The 14,405-nt window shown below is 43.4% G+C and overlaps 1 protein-coding gene across 3 annotated transcripts in view; it reads right to left on the bottom strand.

Annotated features, from left to right (window-relative positions):
• The window catches only part of KALRN (kalirin RhoGEF kinase), a 732,870-nt gene that overhangs the window by 431,283 nt on the left and 287,182 nt on the right, over window positions 1-14,405 (bottom strand). For all 3 annotated transcript variants that reach the window (XM_054043354.1, XM_054043355.1, XM_054043353.1), the window contains exons 4-5: window positions 12,474-12,666; window positions 7,996-8,508 (exon numbers count right to left, since the gene is read on the bottom strand). In XM_054043354.1, the coding sequence (XP_053899329.1) occupies window positions 7,996-8,508; window positions 12,474-12,666 (706 nt within the window). The remainder of the gene's footprint in view (window positions 1-7,995; window positions 8,509-12,473; window positions 12,667-14,405) is intronic.

The following is a 14,405-nucleotide window of genomic DNA, read 5'->3' on the forward strand; positions in this document are numbered from 1 at the left end:
AATAGCTAATGCCACCTTTAGTAAACAAGAATTGTTTCAGACTGCATGGGCCTGTGATGTGGCAGATCTCCACCCCAGTCAGGAAGGAGTTAAAGAGCACCTCTGGGCACAATAAGCCTCAAACCAGTGCACTTGTGTGGCCTATCAGGCCTGGAGAAGGGCAGGTCCGTACAAGGGAGAATCCTTATGTAAAAGTGACAGACCCCGGTTGTGGGGATTGAACCTAGGACCTCTGGAGCTTAGGGCATGAACCTCTACCTCATGAGCTAAAACCCAGCTGGCTGTTAACTAAAGCTGTAGAGCAGACTCATTTTATCTCTCTCTTTAAGTAGTCTCGGTGCCACTAGATGAGCCAGAACACCACACCCAGAAGTGTTGGGGTTACACTTACTCAGTGCAGTGCAGCACTCTGAAGGAGCAGGACTACAACTCAGAGATCCCTGGCCCCTGGAAGCAGGGATTGCTGATGGGGGAAACGGCCTGAGAGCCTTGGCTGTGAAAGCCCTCTCAGAAAGAAGGGCTAGTACTTCTCTCTATCTTTTTTTGAGGGGGGAGAGTCTTCCCAAAGGCCTAGACCTCTGTTTTTTGTGGGCTGTGGAAACACACTGACTTTTTGTTTGGACTACTTTAATTCCCCCTACAAGGGAGCAGATGCCCTGAACAGCATAGTTAGAGGGCTGTGCCCACCCTCTCCCCAAGAGGGTGCTAGAGAGGCACAGTCTACTCCAGGGCCTAGAAAAGCTGAGTAAGTCTCTGAGTCCCTGTTTAATGTACACTAATACAGACCCCTAAAGGAATCAACTGCAAGCAAGACTTACCATCAATCTAAACATCTGCAGATCCCCACCCATGTTAAAATACAGACACCAATGGCTATTTAGGGAGAGGTTCTAGCCTGCTCCCTGTCAGAATCTCTGTGGGGTCCCTTCTCCCATCACCACACCCAAAGAGCACATAATTATTGGTGATCTCAGAGAAAGTCTGACAAACCCAACCTGAAACGCACTCTAGCAGCTGCCCACAGGGACTGGAGGTATAGGGGTTCTTCTAAGTCAGTATTCTGACATGAGGATGTTTGTGAATGGTAAGGCAACATCATAATGCCAATATTCAAAAGACAGTAACCATGATGTGCATATTCAGGATGGGTAGATCTGACTTGGTCAGGACTGGTTGAGAGGGCCCCAGACATATGCTGGCTTGCCAAATGCAGGCTCTCAGCTGGGCACCTGCCAGTAATATATGCAAAGAACCTAATTTGTCATTAACAAATAGGTTTGTATTGTGCTCTCTCTCCACTCTTCCTGACAGTTCCTTCTTCATGAACTGGCAAGGGACTGAAACTTTGGATGCTTGCAAATTTTCCTTTAATGCTTAAAAATGGCACTGGGCAATAAGATGTATTGGAGGAAGCTCTATTTGAAAGTCTCAGAATCACAGGACTGGAAGGAACCTCGAGAAGTCATCTAGTCCAGTCCCCTGCTTCATGACAGGACTAAGTATTATCTAGACCATCCCTGACAGGTGTTTGTCTAACCTGCTCTTAAAAATCTCCAAAGATGGAGATTGCACAACCTCCGTAGGCAATTTATTCCAGTGTTTAACCACCCTGACAGTTAGGAAGTTTTTTCTAATGGCTAACCTAAACCACCCTTACTGCAATTTAAGCCTATTGTCTCTTGTCCTGTCCTCACAAGTTAACAAGAACAATTTTTCTTCCTTCTCCTTGGAACAATCTTTTATGTACTTGAAAACTGTTATGTCCCCCTCTCAGTCTTCTCTTCTCCAGACTAAACAAACCTAGTTTTTTCAAACTTCCCTCAGAGGTCATATTTTCTAGACCTTTAGTCATTTTTGTTGCTTCTTCTCTGGACTTTCTCCAATTTGTCCACATCGTTCCTGAAATGTGTCTGAGGCCTAATCACCAGGGAGTTGAGTGGAAGAATTACTTCTCGTGTCTTGTTTACAATACTCCTGCTAATACATCCCAGAATGATGTTTTCTTTTTTTGCAATAGCGTTACACTGTTGACACGCATTTAGCTTGTGATCTACTATGACCCCCAGATTCCTTTCCACAGTACTCCTTCCTAGGCAGTCATTTCCCATTTTGTATGTGAGCAACTGATTGTTCCTTCCTAAGTGGAGTACTTTGCATTTGTCCTTATTGAATTTCATCCTATTTACTTCAGACCATTTCTCCAGTTTGTCCAGATCACTTTGTATTTTAATCCTATCCTCCAAAGCACTTGTAGCCCCTCGCAGCTTAGTGCTATCCACAAACTTTATACGTATATTCTCTATGCCATTATCTAAATCATTGATGAAGATATTGAACAGAACCAGACTCAGAACTGATCTCAGTGGGACTCCACTTGATACGCTCTTCCCACTTGACTGTGAACCACTGATAACGACTCACTGGAAATGCTTTTCCAATCAGTTATGCATCCACCTTATATTCGCTCCATCTAGGTTGTATTTCCCTAGTTTGTTTATCAGAAGGTCATGTAAGACAGTATCAAAAGCCATACTAAAGCCAAGATATACCACATCTATCACTTCCCCCCATCCACAAGACTTGTTACCCTGTGAAAGAAAGCTATTAGGTTGGTTTGACATAATTTGTTGTTCAAAAATCCATGCTGTTATCACCTTGTTATCTTCTAGGTGTCTGCAAATTGATTGCTTAATTATTTGCTCCAATATCTTTCCAGGTACTGAAGTTATGCTGACTGGTCTGTAATTCCCCATTTGCCCTTATTCCCTTTTTATAGATGTGCACTATATTTGCCCTTTTCCAGTCCTCTGGAATCTCTCCCACCTTCCAAGGCTTTTTGAAGATAATCGCTAATGGCTCAGATAATCCTCGGACAGCTCCTCGAGTATTCTAGGATGTATTTCATCAGGCCCTGGTGACTTGAAGATATCTAACTTGTTTAAGTAATTTTTAACTTGTTCTTTCCCTATTTTTCTTTCCTACCTCATTTTCACTGGCATTCATTAAGTTAGATAGTCTTTTAGCTGTAGGGTGACCAGACGTCCTGATTTTATCGGGACTGTCCCGATATTTGCTTCTTTGTCCCGCGTCCCGACCAATGTTTGGTCGGGACACTGGACAAAAAAGAAATTTTGCCCTCCACTCTGGCGCTCGCGCCCCCCCCCCCCCCAGCTCCGCCCTCTCCTTCCCGCATTGGCTCCCTCCCCAAATCCCCGCCCTGGCCCCGCCTCTTCCCCAACCACACAGCATTCCTCCTCCCTCCCAGGCTTGCAGCATGGCGGCGCAAGCCTGGAGGGAGGGGGTGGTGGCGGTGCCTGGATCCTGGAGCTGGTGAGTCAGCTCCAGCACCCAGGCACCGGGCGGGCAAAGGGGGGCTGGCAAGGGAGGGAGACGGGGGGCTCAGCTGTGAACCCCCCCGCCGCGCCAGAGGGCTTCTGGTTGCCCGGGCTGCTGCACCCGGGGCCGCGAGCGCAGCCTGGAGGCTGCTCCAGCCCTGCAGCCTGCAGGGCAGCGTGGTGGGTCCGGTCAGGGGCAGCACAGAGCAGGCAGGGGCTGCGTGGGTGGCGCGCGGGCGTGGGCTGAATCCCCGCTGCTGCTGGGGAGCCCCGCGCCTCTCCCTCCCGCTTGCGGCTGCGGCTCCTTCCCGGCGGGACGCGCCCCCGGCCTGCCCCGCGCACATGTGGCCCGCGTCCAGCTGCTCCTTCCCGGCGGGAGGGAGACTAGGTGCGGGGGACGCGCGCCGCATGTGCCCGGGGCAGCGGGAGGCGCGGCCCGCTGGGAAGAAGCCACAGCCGCGAGCGGGAGGGAGAGGCGCGGGGCTCCCTGGCAGTAGCGGGGATTCGGCCCCTGTCGCCCACCCGGCTCCTGCCCGCTCTGTGCTGCCCCCGCCCGGACCCACCGCGCCCTGCATATGCCCGTGGCGGGCCAGGGGGCGGGAGGCTCCGCGGGGAGGGCAGCACGCGGGGCCTGCTAATGCCCCAGACCCCTTTAAAAAACTTTTTTTTTTTGCTCCACCCCCCTTTTTTTTTGCTCCACCCCCGTCCTGATATTTTATACTACTAATCTGGTCACCCTATTTAGCTGTAACCACTATTATTATATTATTGATATGTAGGCAGCCTTTACTAGTGGGGCCTCTGAATTTAATTGAAAATGTTCCAGGTGGGAAGATCCTGTGTGCTGCAATCCAGCCTTAGACGCCACAACTCCCATGATGCCTTGGGAAAGAGTGAGAGATTTCCTCTTCCAGGGAGGGCAGGGAGAACAGGTGGTAGGCTCCGTTTTGGGAGAGGAGCCAGATTGCTGGTGTGGAGCTCTGTCCATATCAGGAGCAGCTGCTAACTGCTGCTGAGAGCCTGCCGGGGCTTTGATCTAAGAGGGAGCTTCTGAAGTGGTTGGTGGCTGTACTGGAGCCAGGGGAGAGACTATTACTGTGCCTGGAGCTGACTAAGGTGGGCCTGCAGTGAAGGAATTCTGACTATCCCCCACTCTGGTTTGGGAAAGTACTTGCAAGGGAAAGGGCACAGCAGAGAGACTGAGTCTGAGGAGAGGCAGAGTGATCTTCCCATCAAACCATGACCCAGAGCTGCTGACATTTGGTGGGGCCAGCTCCAATTGTCAGAAGTGTTGTGCAGCTTGTTGCCTTGGCTGGACTGATACACAGAACCAACAGAGTGCTGTCTCCAGCTTCAGATCTTCAAGCGCACCCATGCAAGCGTCCAGGATTCAAAAATCCAGAGGAGTGTACACTCTGGGGTGGTGTAAATGCCAGGTAGGTAAGTTTAATTTATTACTGTATACTATATTTGTTAATTGATTTTATTCAACTGCGCCCAGTGGATTTAAATTAGTAGTGACATTTAATCTTAGTCGGTTATACCCTGTTTCTTTAAGTTGTTAAGTAAAGGTGTGTTAACTCTAATTTAAGTATATTGGATGTATATTATTTATAATTGGTATTTTTGAGTTAGACCCATGCCACAGATTATTATTATTATTAGAATAGTTTTAATCCTGGAGGTTCCCAAGGCACACCATTGAGTGTGTACAGGGGCCAGCCAGGTGAAGGCACTGCCAATTTAAATTCCTTTAGGAGTAAAGGGACTGCTGCAGAGTGAGGGGATAGAGGATTCCCACCTATCCAGTATCACCACTGGGATACTCAGGATCTCCTTTAATGTCAACAACATCAGGTGCCCAGGCACAGAGGTAAGTGTTGCCTGCTCCCGAGTAACCCAGGGCAGAAAGGGGGGTTACAGATATTAATAATAATAACTAATGTAAATGATTATTTTCATTATAAAGCACCCTCCATCTGAATGATCTACAAGTGCTTCAAAATCCATATTGATACAGCACCATTGAAATGCAGCTACCTCTGCAATGGACAGCAGCAACCAACCAACATACAGCATGCCACCCAAAAGTGGAGGGGTTGAAGGGAAAATTTTGGTTAACAATACTGAAGCAAAGCCATGGGCTCTTAAATGCAGAGCAGAGAGTATCTTGGTTTTTTAGGGCCTCATGTCAAAGATTACATGTACAGTAAACTGCACGGTACACAATCTGTCAGAAGTTGAACCCGTAACTCAATAAGTCAAAGTCTTCCCAAACTGATACTTAGACCAGACGGCCCTCCTCTTTTGTAACTGCCCTTCTCAGATATATTTTATATGTGGGATAAAAGCATGTGTTTATCTTATCTCTGGCTTTGCATGATTTGAGATTTTATTAAATTAGTTTTTACAATGTTGCTCCAAAAAGCTCTAAGTGCAAGAATTAATTTGCAGTTTTTTAAAAATATCATAGTAGATGGACTCTCTCTCCAGAGTAGCTCCATAGCCTCTCCACTATCACCCTCAGCTCCCAGCAAATGCTTAAGTGACACGACTCACACACTGAGCTCAAACATCCACAGATTTGGGCTCTGGTGGACAAACACAGAGAGACTGAATTCCAGAGTTAAGGGTTCTCCATTAAGAATACCCTGCCTCTGTTGACCAGATTCTTAAATCTACAGTAATGACTATTCATGAAAGGGCAAAGTTGGTCTCAACTGCTTCCCTGATTCATGAATAGAGAGAGAGCCTCTTAATCTGCCAAGAGCCAAACCTGACACAGTTTTATACGTCAGAATCAGTACCTTGCACTGCACACAGACACAGACTGAAGTCAGTATTATGTGTAATAAGAAGCCATTTAAAGCAGATGATACTGTAATTTGATAGGAATGTGTGGTGGGGAGTACAAATCTCACTCTGGGGAACAGCGGGTTAAGGAGCAGCTCTGGTCACAGGAGGCTCTGCCCAACTGTGCCTGCTGGGAATGCTCTCAATGGAGGCGAAGCTTAAAATGCCACAGCACATTTCAGTCAAGGTGGTCAGTGTGAGGGAGTAGACCTGCATTGATAGGTCCTGCAGGAATCTAGAGCAGCCCCACACCACCCAAAGCAGACCTCAATTCAGACCACAAGCCACCGCAGAAGAGACAGAGAAAAGCATCTGCTCATGAGTAGGGGAAGAGACCTTCCTGACCCTTTTCTGGTAAGGCGCATTGCAGGCATTAGCCAACCCTTCACCATGCATCTGGAGAGTCAGGAACACAGTGGGAAGTAACCCAGGGAATAGGCTGGGTGATACCATGGCCCAGGTCACACCCCTGAACTGCCTGGCCCAGGGCCCTGGTTGGAACCCAGAGGAGCAGGAGGGCCCAGTTCCCCTACCACCAACCCCAGACTTTAATCACTAGGCATTACTGCGAACCCCAGACTTGACCAGAGTAGACAACATGGCTAACAAGTGCTCGGACCACTAGGAGACATTGTCTAGGGAGACAGTCTCCCATCACGGTATGTTATGTCTGTTGCACAGTTATGTGATTTTGAGTATGCTTTAGCCATTGTCTTTTCAACTAACATGGATGAACTACCCTGCTTCACTGCAGGGCATTCTCTCTGTCCCATCCCATAACCTTTAAAATTATTGTTTTATTGTACAGAGAGGAAATGGGAATATAACTCTACTTGAATTGTATCCTTTTTGACATGTTATGCAACTAACTCTTGGTATAGCCATATTACTTACCTATGTAGATTTCTTTATATACTGTGTAAGACCACTGTGTGTTCTTTGGACTGTTGTGCAGTACTGAAAATGTCAAATGAGATTTTAAGTTGCCAAAAAGATTGCATTGGACAACTTAATGTTTACATAAATCTTCAAACATGATCCCATGCTGGAGAACAGGATGAGTCTTGGACCCTGACTCATCAGTTAGGTATCAATTCAAATGCCATCCTTATGTGCTGTTTAATGCAAACCAAATACATTGAGTTTACACACTTTGGTAATTTCAGAACACTTCTTTTGCCTAATCATATGTTTAGTTAAGTCTAACCCAAATACAATCCCTGATTTTGTGCTAGTGAACCTAAATGTCCATTTCCTTGGTACTAAATTCCATTATTTAAAGGCCTACCAATTGTAAATCCTGTCACTCTTCTCTAGGACAGGGAGACTGAAAACATGGATAGGAATAACAATCAAGAAAAACTCATCTCTAGTTACACATTTTCCATGGTTAGACTAGAAATATAAACAATAATCAGAGTGACTCAAACTCTGTCATTCTCCTTTAGGCACAGGGCTACACGGATATATTCATAAATATCAAAAGTAACTTGAATAAAGCCCAATTTTAGATGCTAATGTCTACCAACTGTACCCACAGTGAGTAGATAAAGCAGATTAACTTTCGTCAGAACTGAAACAGGCAGGTTATTCTTGGATCTCATTATGCCTGCTACTTCCAACAATTAGTTCAGTGATTTTGTTTTAGGAGTCACAAAGCACATCAGCTGGTAACTTGAGATTTATCTTTCTCAGTAATTCCTCATGTTGCTAATTGTAGAAAAAATAATAATGGTCATAGTACCCATGTGTTAATAGTACTAGTTAACAGTCAGTAAAAGTGTTGAAGGGACAGGTTATTCCTTACCTTCTCAGCATCTTGCTCAAAGAGTCGGAGTTGAAAGCACTGGTCTAGTTTCAGTTTGCGAACATGCCACATCTGATGCAAGTGTTGCCGGGTTGAATGCAGCTTGTCCAACAGACTGGTGATCTTTGGCACAAGACTTTGGAAGTCTGCACTCCCAGGAATGCAGTTCCTACCAGAAAAACCATCGCTGCATCTTATGCATTGTAATAACCTTTGGCCCTCACGGTCCAGTTCCTCCACAGGAGCTTTGATCACTTTCTTTTTAAGCTGTGTGTGCTCATCAATCAGCCTTCTTGACCCTTCTACATCAACTGGAAATTCTTTCCTAGCCAACATTTCCTGGAGATCCTCTAGCCTTGATAATAAATGGATGGCACTGTTGAAAAACTCTTCCAAGGAGACCCGCAGCTCTATCCATTCATCGTGGTTGTAATCCAAGGATCCTTCAAATTCATCAGTCAGCTGGGAAGGATCAACAAGTTTCGCTAGGCCTTCAACAGAGACCATACTTGTCTAAGGGAGGAAAATGACACAATCTGAATCAGTTTTCATTGATCAACCAGAAATAATCCTGGAATCTGTAAATGGCATGAATGGATTATTTTCCTCATAAGTATGTCACTGAAAAAAACATTTTAGAGAAGACTAGAGACTATATCTAATTCCAATTAATTCAACCAGGTTGAAACCCCTTATTTTTATTTAAGTGTACCTGTTATTCTTTTAGTGGAGAACTTTACTGGAATCAAATACTTTTTTATTTTATTTTTAGCTAAACTGACCATCCGAGAATGCTTCTGCAGAGATTACTTTAACCCAAAGCGCATGCTCTAACTGAATATCAACGTATGCTTACTGAAGACTGGCTATGCTGACTTACTAAGTGGATACATAATATTACACTTACTTGTCTTATCTGCATTATATGCAGCTCAGTGACTGTACAGCAAAACAAGTTTTGGGCATGTGAATGAAGGCATGTTGTCTGTTTTACCAAAATACACAGTATACTGCTTCTTATTTTCTTTCAGATTATTTCAGTTGCTTTTTGCCACAGTCAGAACTCTTTCACACTACTACTTTCTACTGTGATTAAGCCAAAATCAACGTAAAAATAAAATGTAATTGGATTATTAACAAAAAGAATAAAAGGGTCCACCCATGAATCATGCAAAATCAATAAGAGACACTGTTCTAATTTATTTAGATTTTAACAAAATCAATGCCAAATAAAGGAATTTGATGTGTGGAAAGCAACTCAGAATTTGGATTTAGTAAGACGTAATGGCCTAATAATGGATAGCTGTTCACATTCTTTTTATATATTCTTTTTATTGAAATACAGGCTTACATTTTCAAATCTGACTACTGATTTTGGGTGTCTCCATTTTTGCGTGCTCAACTTGAGAGCCCTTAAAGGGAACTGGTTTTCAGAAAGTGCTGGACACCTGACCCCTGAAAATCAGGCCCTGGGTGGTGTTTCCATTTGTACACCCAGAAAACTGAGGCATCCAAAATCACATCAGTAGAGAAAATATAGGCCACTTGTTTAAATATCTGGCCCAGTCCAACTCCTATTGAAGTCAGTGGAAAAACTCCCATTGAAGGCTATTGGTCTGAATTTGGCCCAACAGTACAGGATGCTCACTGGTAAATCCAGATTGTAAACAGGTAACAATCTGTAATTTCAGTTTCCTATGCATCTAAAAATGATTTCAGACAACTCTGCTACATATTAAAAAATTGTTTTTACTGAAGATGTGCACAGATAATTATATAAGCAAATTGGTCACTAGAGGGGGCATTTTAAAATTCTGTTGTAATGTTCTTTCATAGACAGGGTCATTTCAGGGAGATCAGGACAACAATGTGAAGATAAATATGCAATTTTAAAAGGCATTTAAAATTATATAACCTGTCAACATGTACACTGACCCTTTAAAGGACCAATATGATAATTCAATTTAGAGTATGATTACTTGTCAAAAAAAAGCTCTCTCCTTACTACTAATACACCGTTTGTCAAGACACTGCAATACATTCTCTCCCTTATCAGCATTTTGACATGATGATATGGCAGGAGGACTTTTTATTTAAAGAGCTCTGGAGGCAAATTTGTTATTCAGATTTGCTCCCCCTGAGAACTGTTTGAGAGGAATACATTACCTTACTTCAGCAGGTATGGATGGGCTAAGACAAGGTAACAGTCCATCTGCTCTCATTTCTCTTTCTTTTAAAATGCAACCAATAAAAATCATTGCCCGCTTATTCAACCTTTTCAGGAGGAAAAGAAAATAATCTTCAAAAACACCTCTGAATTAATGATAATGAGGCTTCTGAGGCCATCCCTCACAGTGACAGGAAGTTCCTGGAGTCTGCATTAGTCAATCAAGTGTCTGTCTTGCTCTTTTTTGCTTGACAACAGCTTATGTCTTATTTTACCTTTAAGGGAAAAATGAAGTCTGTAAAGCAGAACTGGCTACAGCAGAGTTTCCTATGACTCCAAATGCAAGTAATCAGCCCTCACAAAGGAACACATTCTCCTTGCGATGCATGCATTACTTTCATAAACCTCAAAGGCAGAATTTGGCCTTAAAATTGATACTACTAGTTATCAGATCCTCTGTTCAGATCAATCATTTACCTCCACTGATTTCTGGTGAGCTATACCAATTTACCTCAGCTGAGGATCTACCCCATTGTGTTTTACCTTGGCTGTGTAAAATCAACAGTGGCAGTTCTGTCCTTAGGGCACATAGGCACTGCCCCACACCCACAGCAAAAACAAAAGTGGTGGGGGGGAAGAAATAAAATCAAAGTAGAATAAATGTATTTTCACACCTGCTCTATACAACATTATAGAGCTTTAATAACGCAACTCTTCTGAATGAGGGATCTGTGTGAAGAGGTAGCTGCTCCAGTGCCCAAGACTACGTAACATTTTCCAGTAGCGGGTTCCAAAGTAGCAGCAGCAGCAGGAATTCGGTCAGGGCATCCACATGTCAGTGAACAGCATGGCAGTCAGAGTAAAGGCCTGAGGGGCACTTTGTGCCCTTAATTTATGACAGACGAGATGCCGTAAGAGCAAACACAGGAGTGCCCGTACAATCTGGAGCCATGACTGACTATTAGAATAGCTCAGCAGTCTGTTTGTATTCAGCTTACACATAGTCTGAATTGTAAGCATATGCTCGAGTCCCACTAACTTCAACAGGTCTTAAAAACGTTGTTAAACTGGAGCAATAGTTAGTTGAAAAGGCAATTCAACATTCAGTGTTATAGACTATGGGTCAAATTCTGCTCTGTGTTACACTTCTGTAAATTCACCGTATCTCATTGAAATCTGTGGATTTACATTGTAGTAAATCAACCAAGTATGGACCCTTATCTTAGAAATGGAGCAGAAAAGAAAAGCTAATAGTGTATGCCAATTGATATATGAACCTTTTGCATACCAGAATTTTGCTTCAATTTGAGTAAGAAGCTCAAGTTTCTAGAAAGACCAAAAAGTCTTAACTGCATGTCGCTGGTTTACCTTCATCAAGAGGAAAGTTAGTAAAATCCTCTTTAATTATGTAGCATACCCTTTATTGTTTTCCACTCGGAAAATCAGGTAAGAGCCTGTTATAGTTAACACAGCATGCAAAAGACTCAGTTGTAAATTTCAATTAACCTAACGTAATGAAAATATATAGATAAACCTCAGGTCTAAGGTCCAGATTGTTAAAAGTATTTAGGCATTGCTAAATAGAAGACAAAATCATAGAATATCAGGGTTGGGAGGGATTTCAGGTCATCGAGTCCAAGCCCCTGCTCAAAGCAGGACCAATCCCCAGACAGATTTTTGCCCCAGATCCCAAAATAGCCCCCTCAAGGATTGAACTCACAACCCTGGGGTTAGCAGGTCAATGCTCAAACCACTGAACTATCCCTCCCCCTCATTTTCAAATATGAGTAAGGCACTTAGGAGCCTAAATCCCTGGTGAAAATTATATTTTGTTTCCTAAATCAGTTAGGCATTGCAGAACTGAGCACAGCAATGCCTAAATACCTTTAGCAATCTGGACCTTAATGCCTTTTAACGGGGCCATTTGCAAAATTCTCTAGAAGAGGACCAGCTAAAGGAAGTTTCTACAGAATTTTGCGTCTTTAGTTTTCTTTGTATTTTAGAACATACCATATCATAAAAACATGCAAACAAAAATCCACTAACCAACCATCGATTAGCTAAAAGGAAACGATGAAAGCAACACTGCCACACACAAAAAAACAATATAAACATACTGGTGAAATTTAGTCCTGTGGAGAGGGCCAACACAGGGCCAAAGCACAACTTAAATTCTGAAAATTGAGCTAACATGGAACTTCAGTGGAATATGGTCCTTGTGTTGGCCCTCTGCACAGAGTTGGCCTTTACCCTAAGAAAATTCCTTGAGGGGCAAAATGCACCCCAGAAAACTTCTGAGTTGGGCTCTCACCTCAAAGATGAATTTGGAACTGCCAAAATTAGTTTTCTGCTTCTGCCAGAAGTTGTCAGGTTTAATAATCAGGGCAACGTGGATCTCAGCAGGGAATGCTTCCTGAAGGGTCTTCAGAAGAGGCTTTATCAAGTCCCACTTCGATCCCCGCATATCGATAATAACAGTGAATCCTCGTTTACAGACATCTTCACTGAAGGGATAAAAGCATGGCAGGGTTATTAATATTGTCTACAGATACATGAAATATGACTCATTAAGCCCCAGCTTTTTTTATTATCATTCAACTTTTTAATGCAAAGCATGGAATAATATACTTGGAGATACAAAGCAGAGGATAATATAGTATAATGGCTATATGGTATCTTAACAGTTTTATTATGATCTAATTCTAATTTATATCAGTAGTTAACGTACACATAAATAGAATATATAGTATCAATTTTGTCTTCAGCATCTTTATTGGATTCTATAAAGGAAGGCCAAGGTTTTCAAAAGTGATGAGTGATTTTGCATGCCTCCATTTGTGAAGTCCCAATTTGAGAGCCCTTAACAGGGCCTGACTTTCAGACAGTGCTGAGCAACTGCCCTCAGAAAATCAGGCTCCTGTATGGTTTCTCAGCTTAGGCACCCAAAATGGAAGCCCCCACAATTTATAGTCACTACTGAAATTCACATTCCAAATGTCTCTGGCTCCTTTTAAGACTATATTCACACAACTTCTGGTCCTTGTGCCTCCCTAGTCATTTTGGAAGTGCTGTAAAACTAGAGCAGGCAATGTGAACTGATGATGAGAGATACACAGAGTTCAAAAGCAGCATGATGTTAGCTTGCACATTTTCTTTTCCCTGTTATTCAGGAGGATAGATGAGAGAGTGCAGGGACATTATCGGCTTCCTGGCGAAGGAGAGTTTAACCTCAGCTCTGCTTTTCCCTCCCCTTTGTGTAGCTACTTAGGGAGAGGAACACAAAGTATTCAACTACCTGAAAGGGTGTGCCAAAGAAGATGGATCTAGACTGTTCTCAGTGGTACCAGATGACAGAACAAGAAGTAATGATCTCAGGTTGCAGTGGGGGAGGGTTAGGTTGTATATTAGGAAAAACTTTTTTACTAGGAGCGTGGTGAAGCACTGGAATGGGTTACCTAGGGAGGTGGTGGAGTCTCCTTCCTTAGATGTTTTTAAGGTCAGGCTTGACAAAGCCCTGTCTGGGATGATTTAGTTGGGGATTGGCCCTCCTTTGAGCAGGGCGTTGGATTAGATAACCTCCCGAGGTCCCTTCCAACCCTGATATTCTATGATTCTATGTAGCATTCTGTGTTTTAAAAAAGGAAGTTTCTGTCTCTCCTGGCTGTGAGTATAACAGTCCAGATGTGAATCTTATTTAAACTCATGTAGCATTGTCTTTCTGAGTCTGCAGAGAGCCTAAACAATACCTCCGAGATGTGAACTCTCCCACCGCTCAGCAATCTCATTGGCATGTTAACTTCTAGAAGCTCTTTGATGACACTTTAATATGTAAAATTGACATTTTTCCTTGTTGCTCATTTTTGTTTATGGAATGGGGGACAGGATGGGAGTAAAGCTCATGAGACGATGGGAGTTGCTACAGTGAAGGAATGCAGAAAGAAGAAAGGATGAGAGAGTCAGACAGGGAAGGGGAAAAGAAACAGAAAGGAGGTTGGGGAGGAAGGGGATGGGGATGGGGATGGTCTTAAAGTTGAATGTATTTCTACCACTGAATGATGATGAATGCAACAACTGGGTACTGAACAAGTAATAAATAACAGTAACAAAAAGCTCAGTTACTACATAAAGGCCATATTCCACCTTTGGTCTTTGTGTAAACTTATTGACGTAAGCAGGAAAAATGCTGTAGCCTCAATGGAGTATAGAAGTCCTAAATACATACTCCACCCCACAGACCATACAT

This window comes from Malaclemys terrapin, chromosome 11, assembly GCF_027887155.1.
Source record: "Malaclemys terrapin pileata isolate rMalTer1 chromosome 11, rMalTer1.hap1, whole genome shotgun sequence".
NCBI classification, from domain to species: Eukaryota; Metazoa; Chordata; order Testudines; family Emydidae; genus Malaclemys; species Malaclemys terrapin.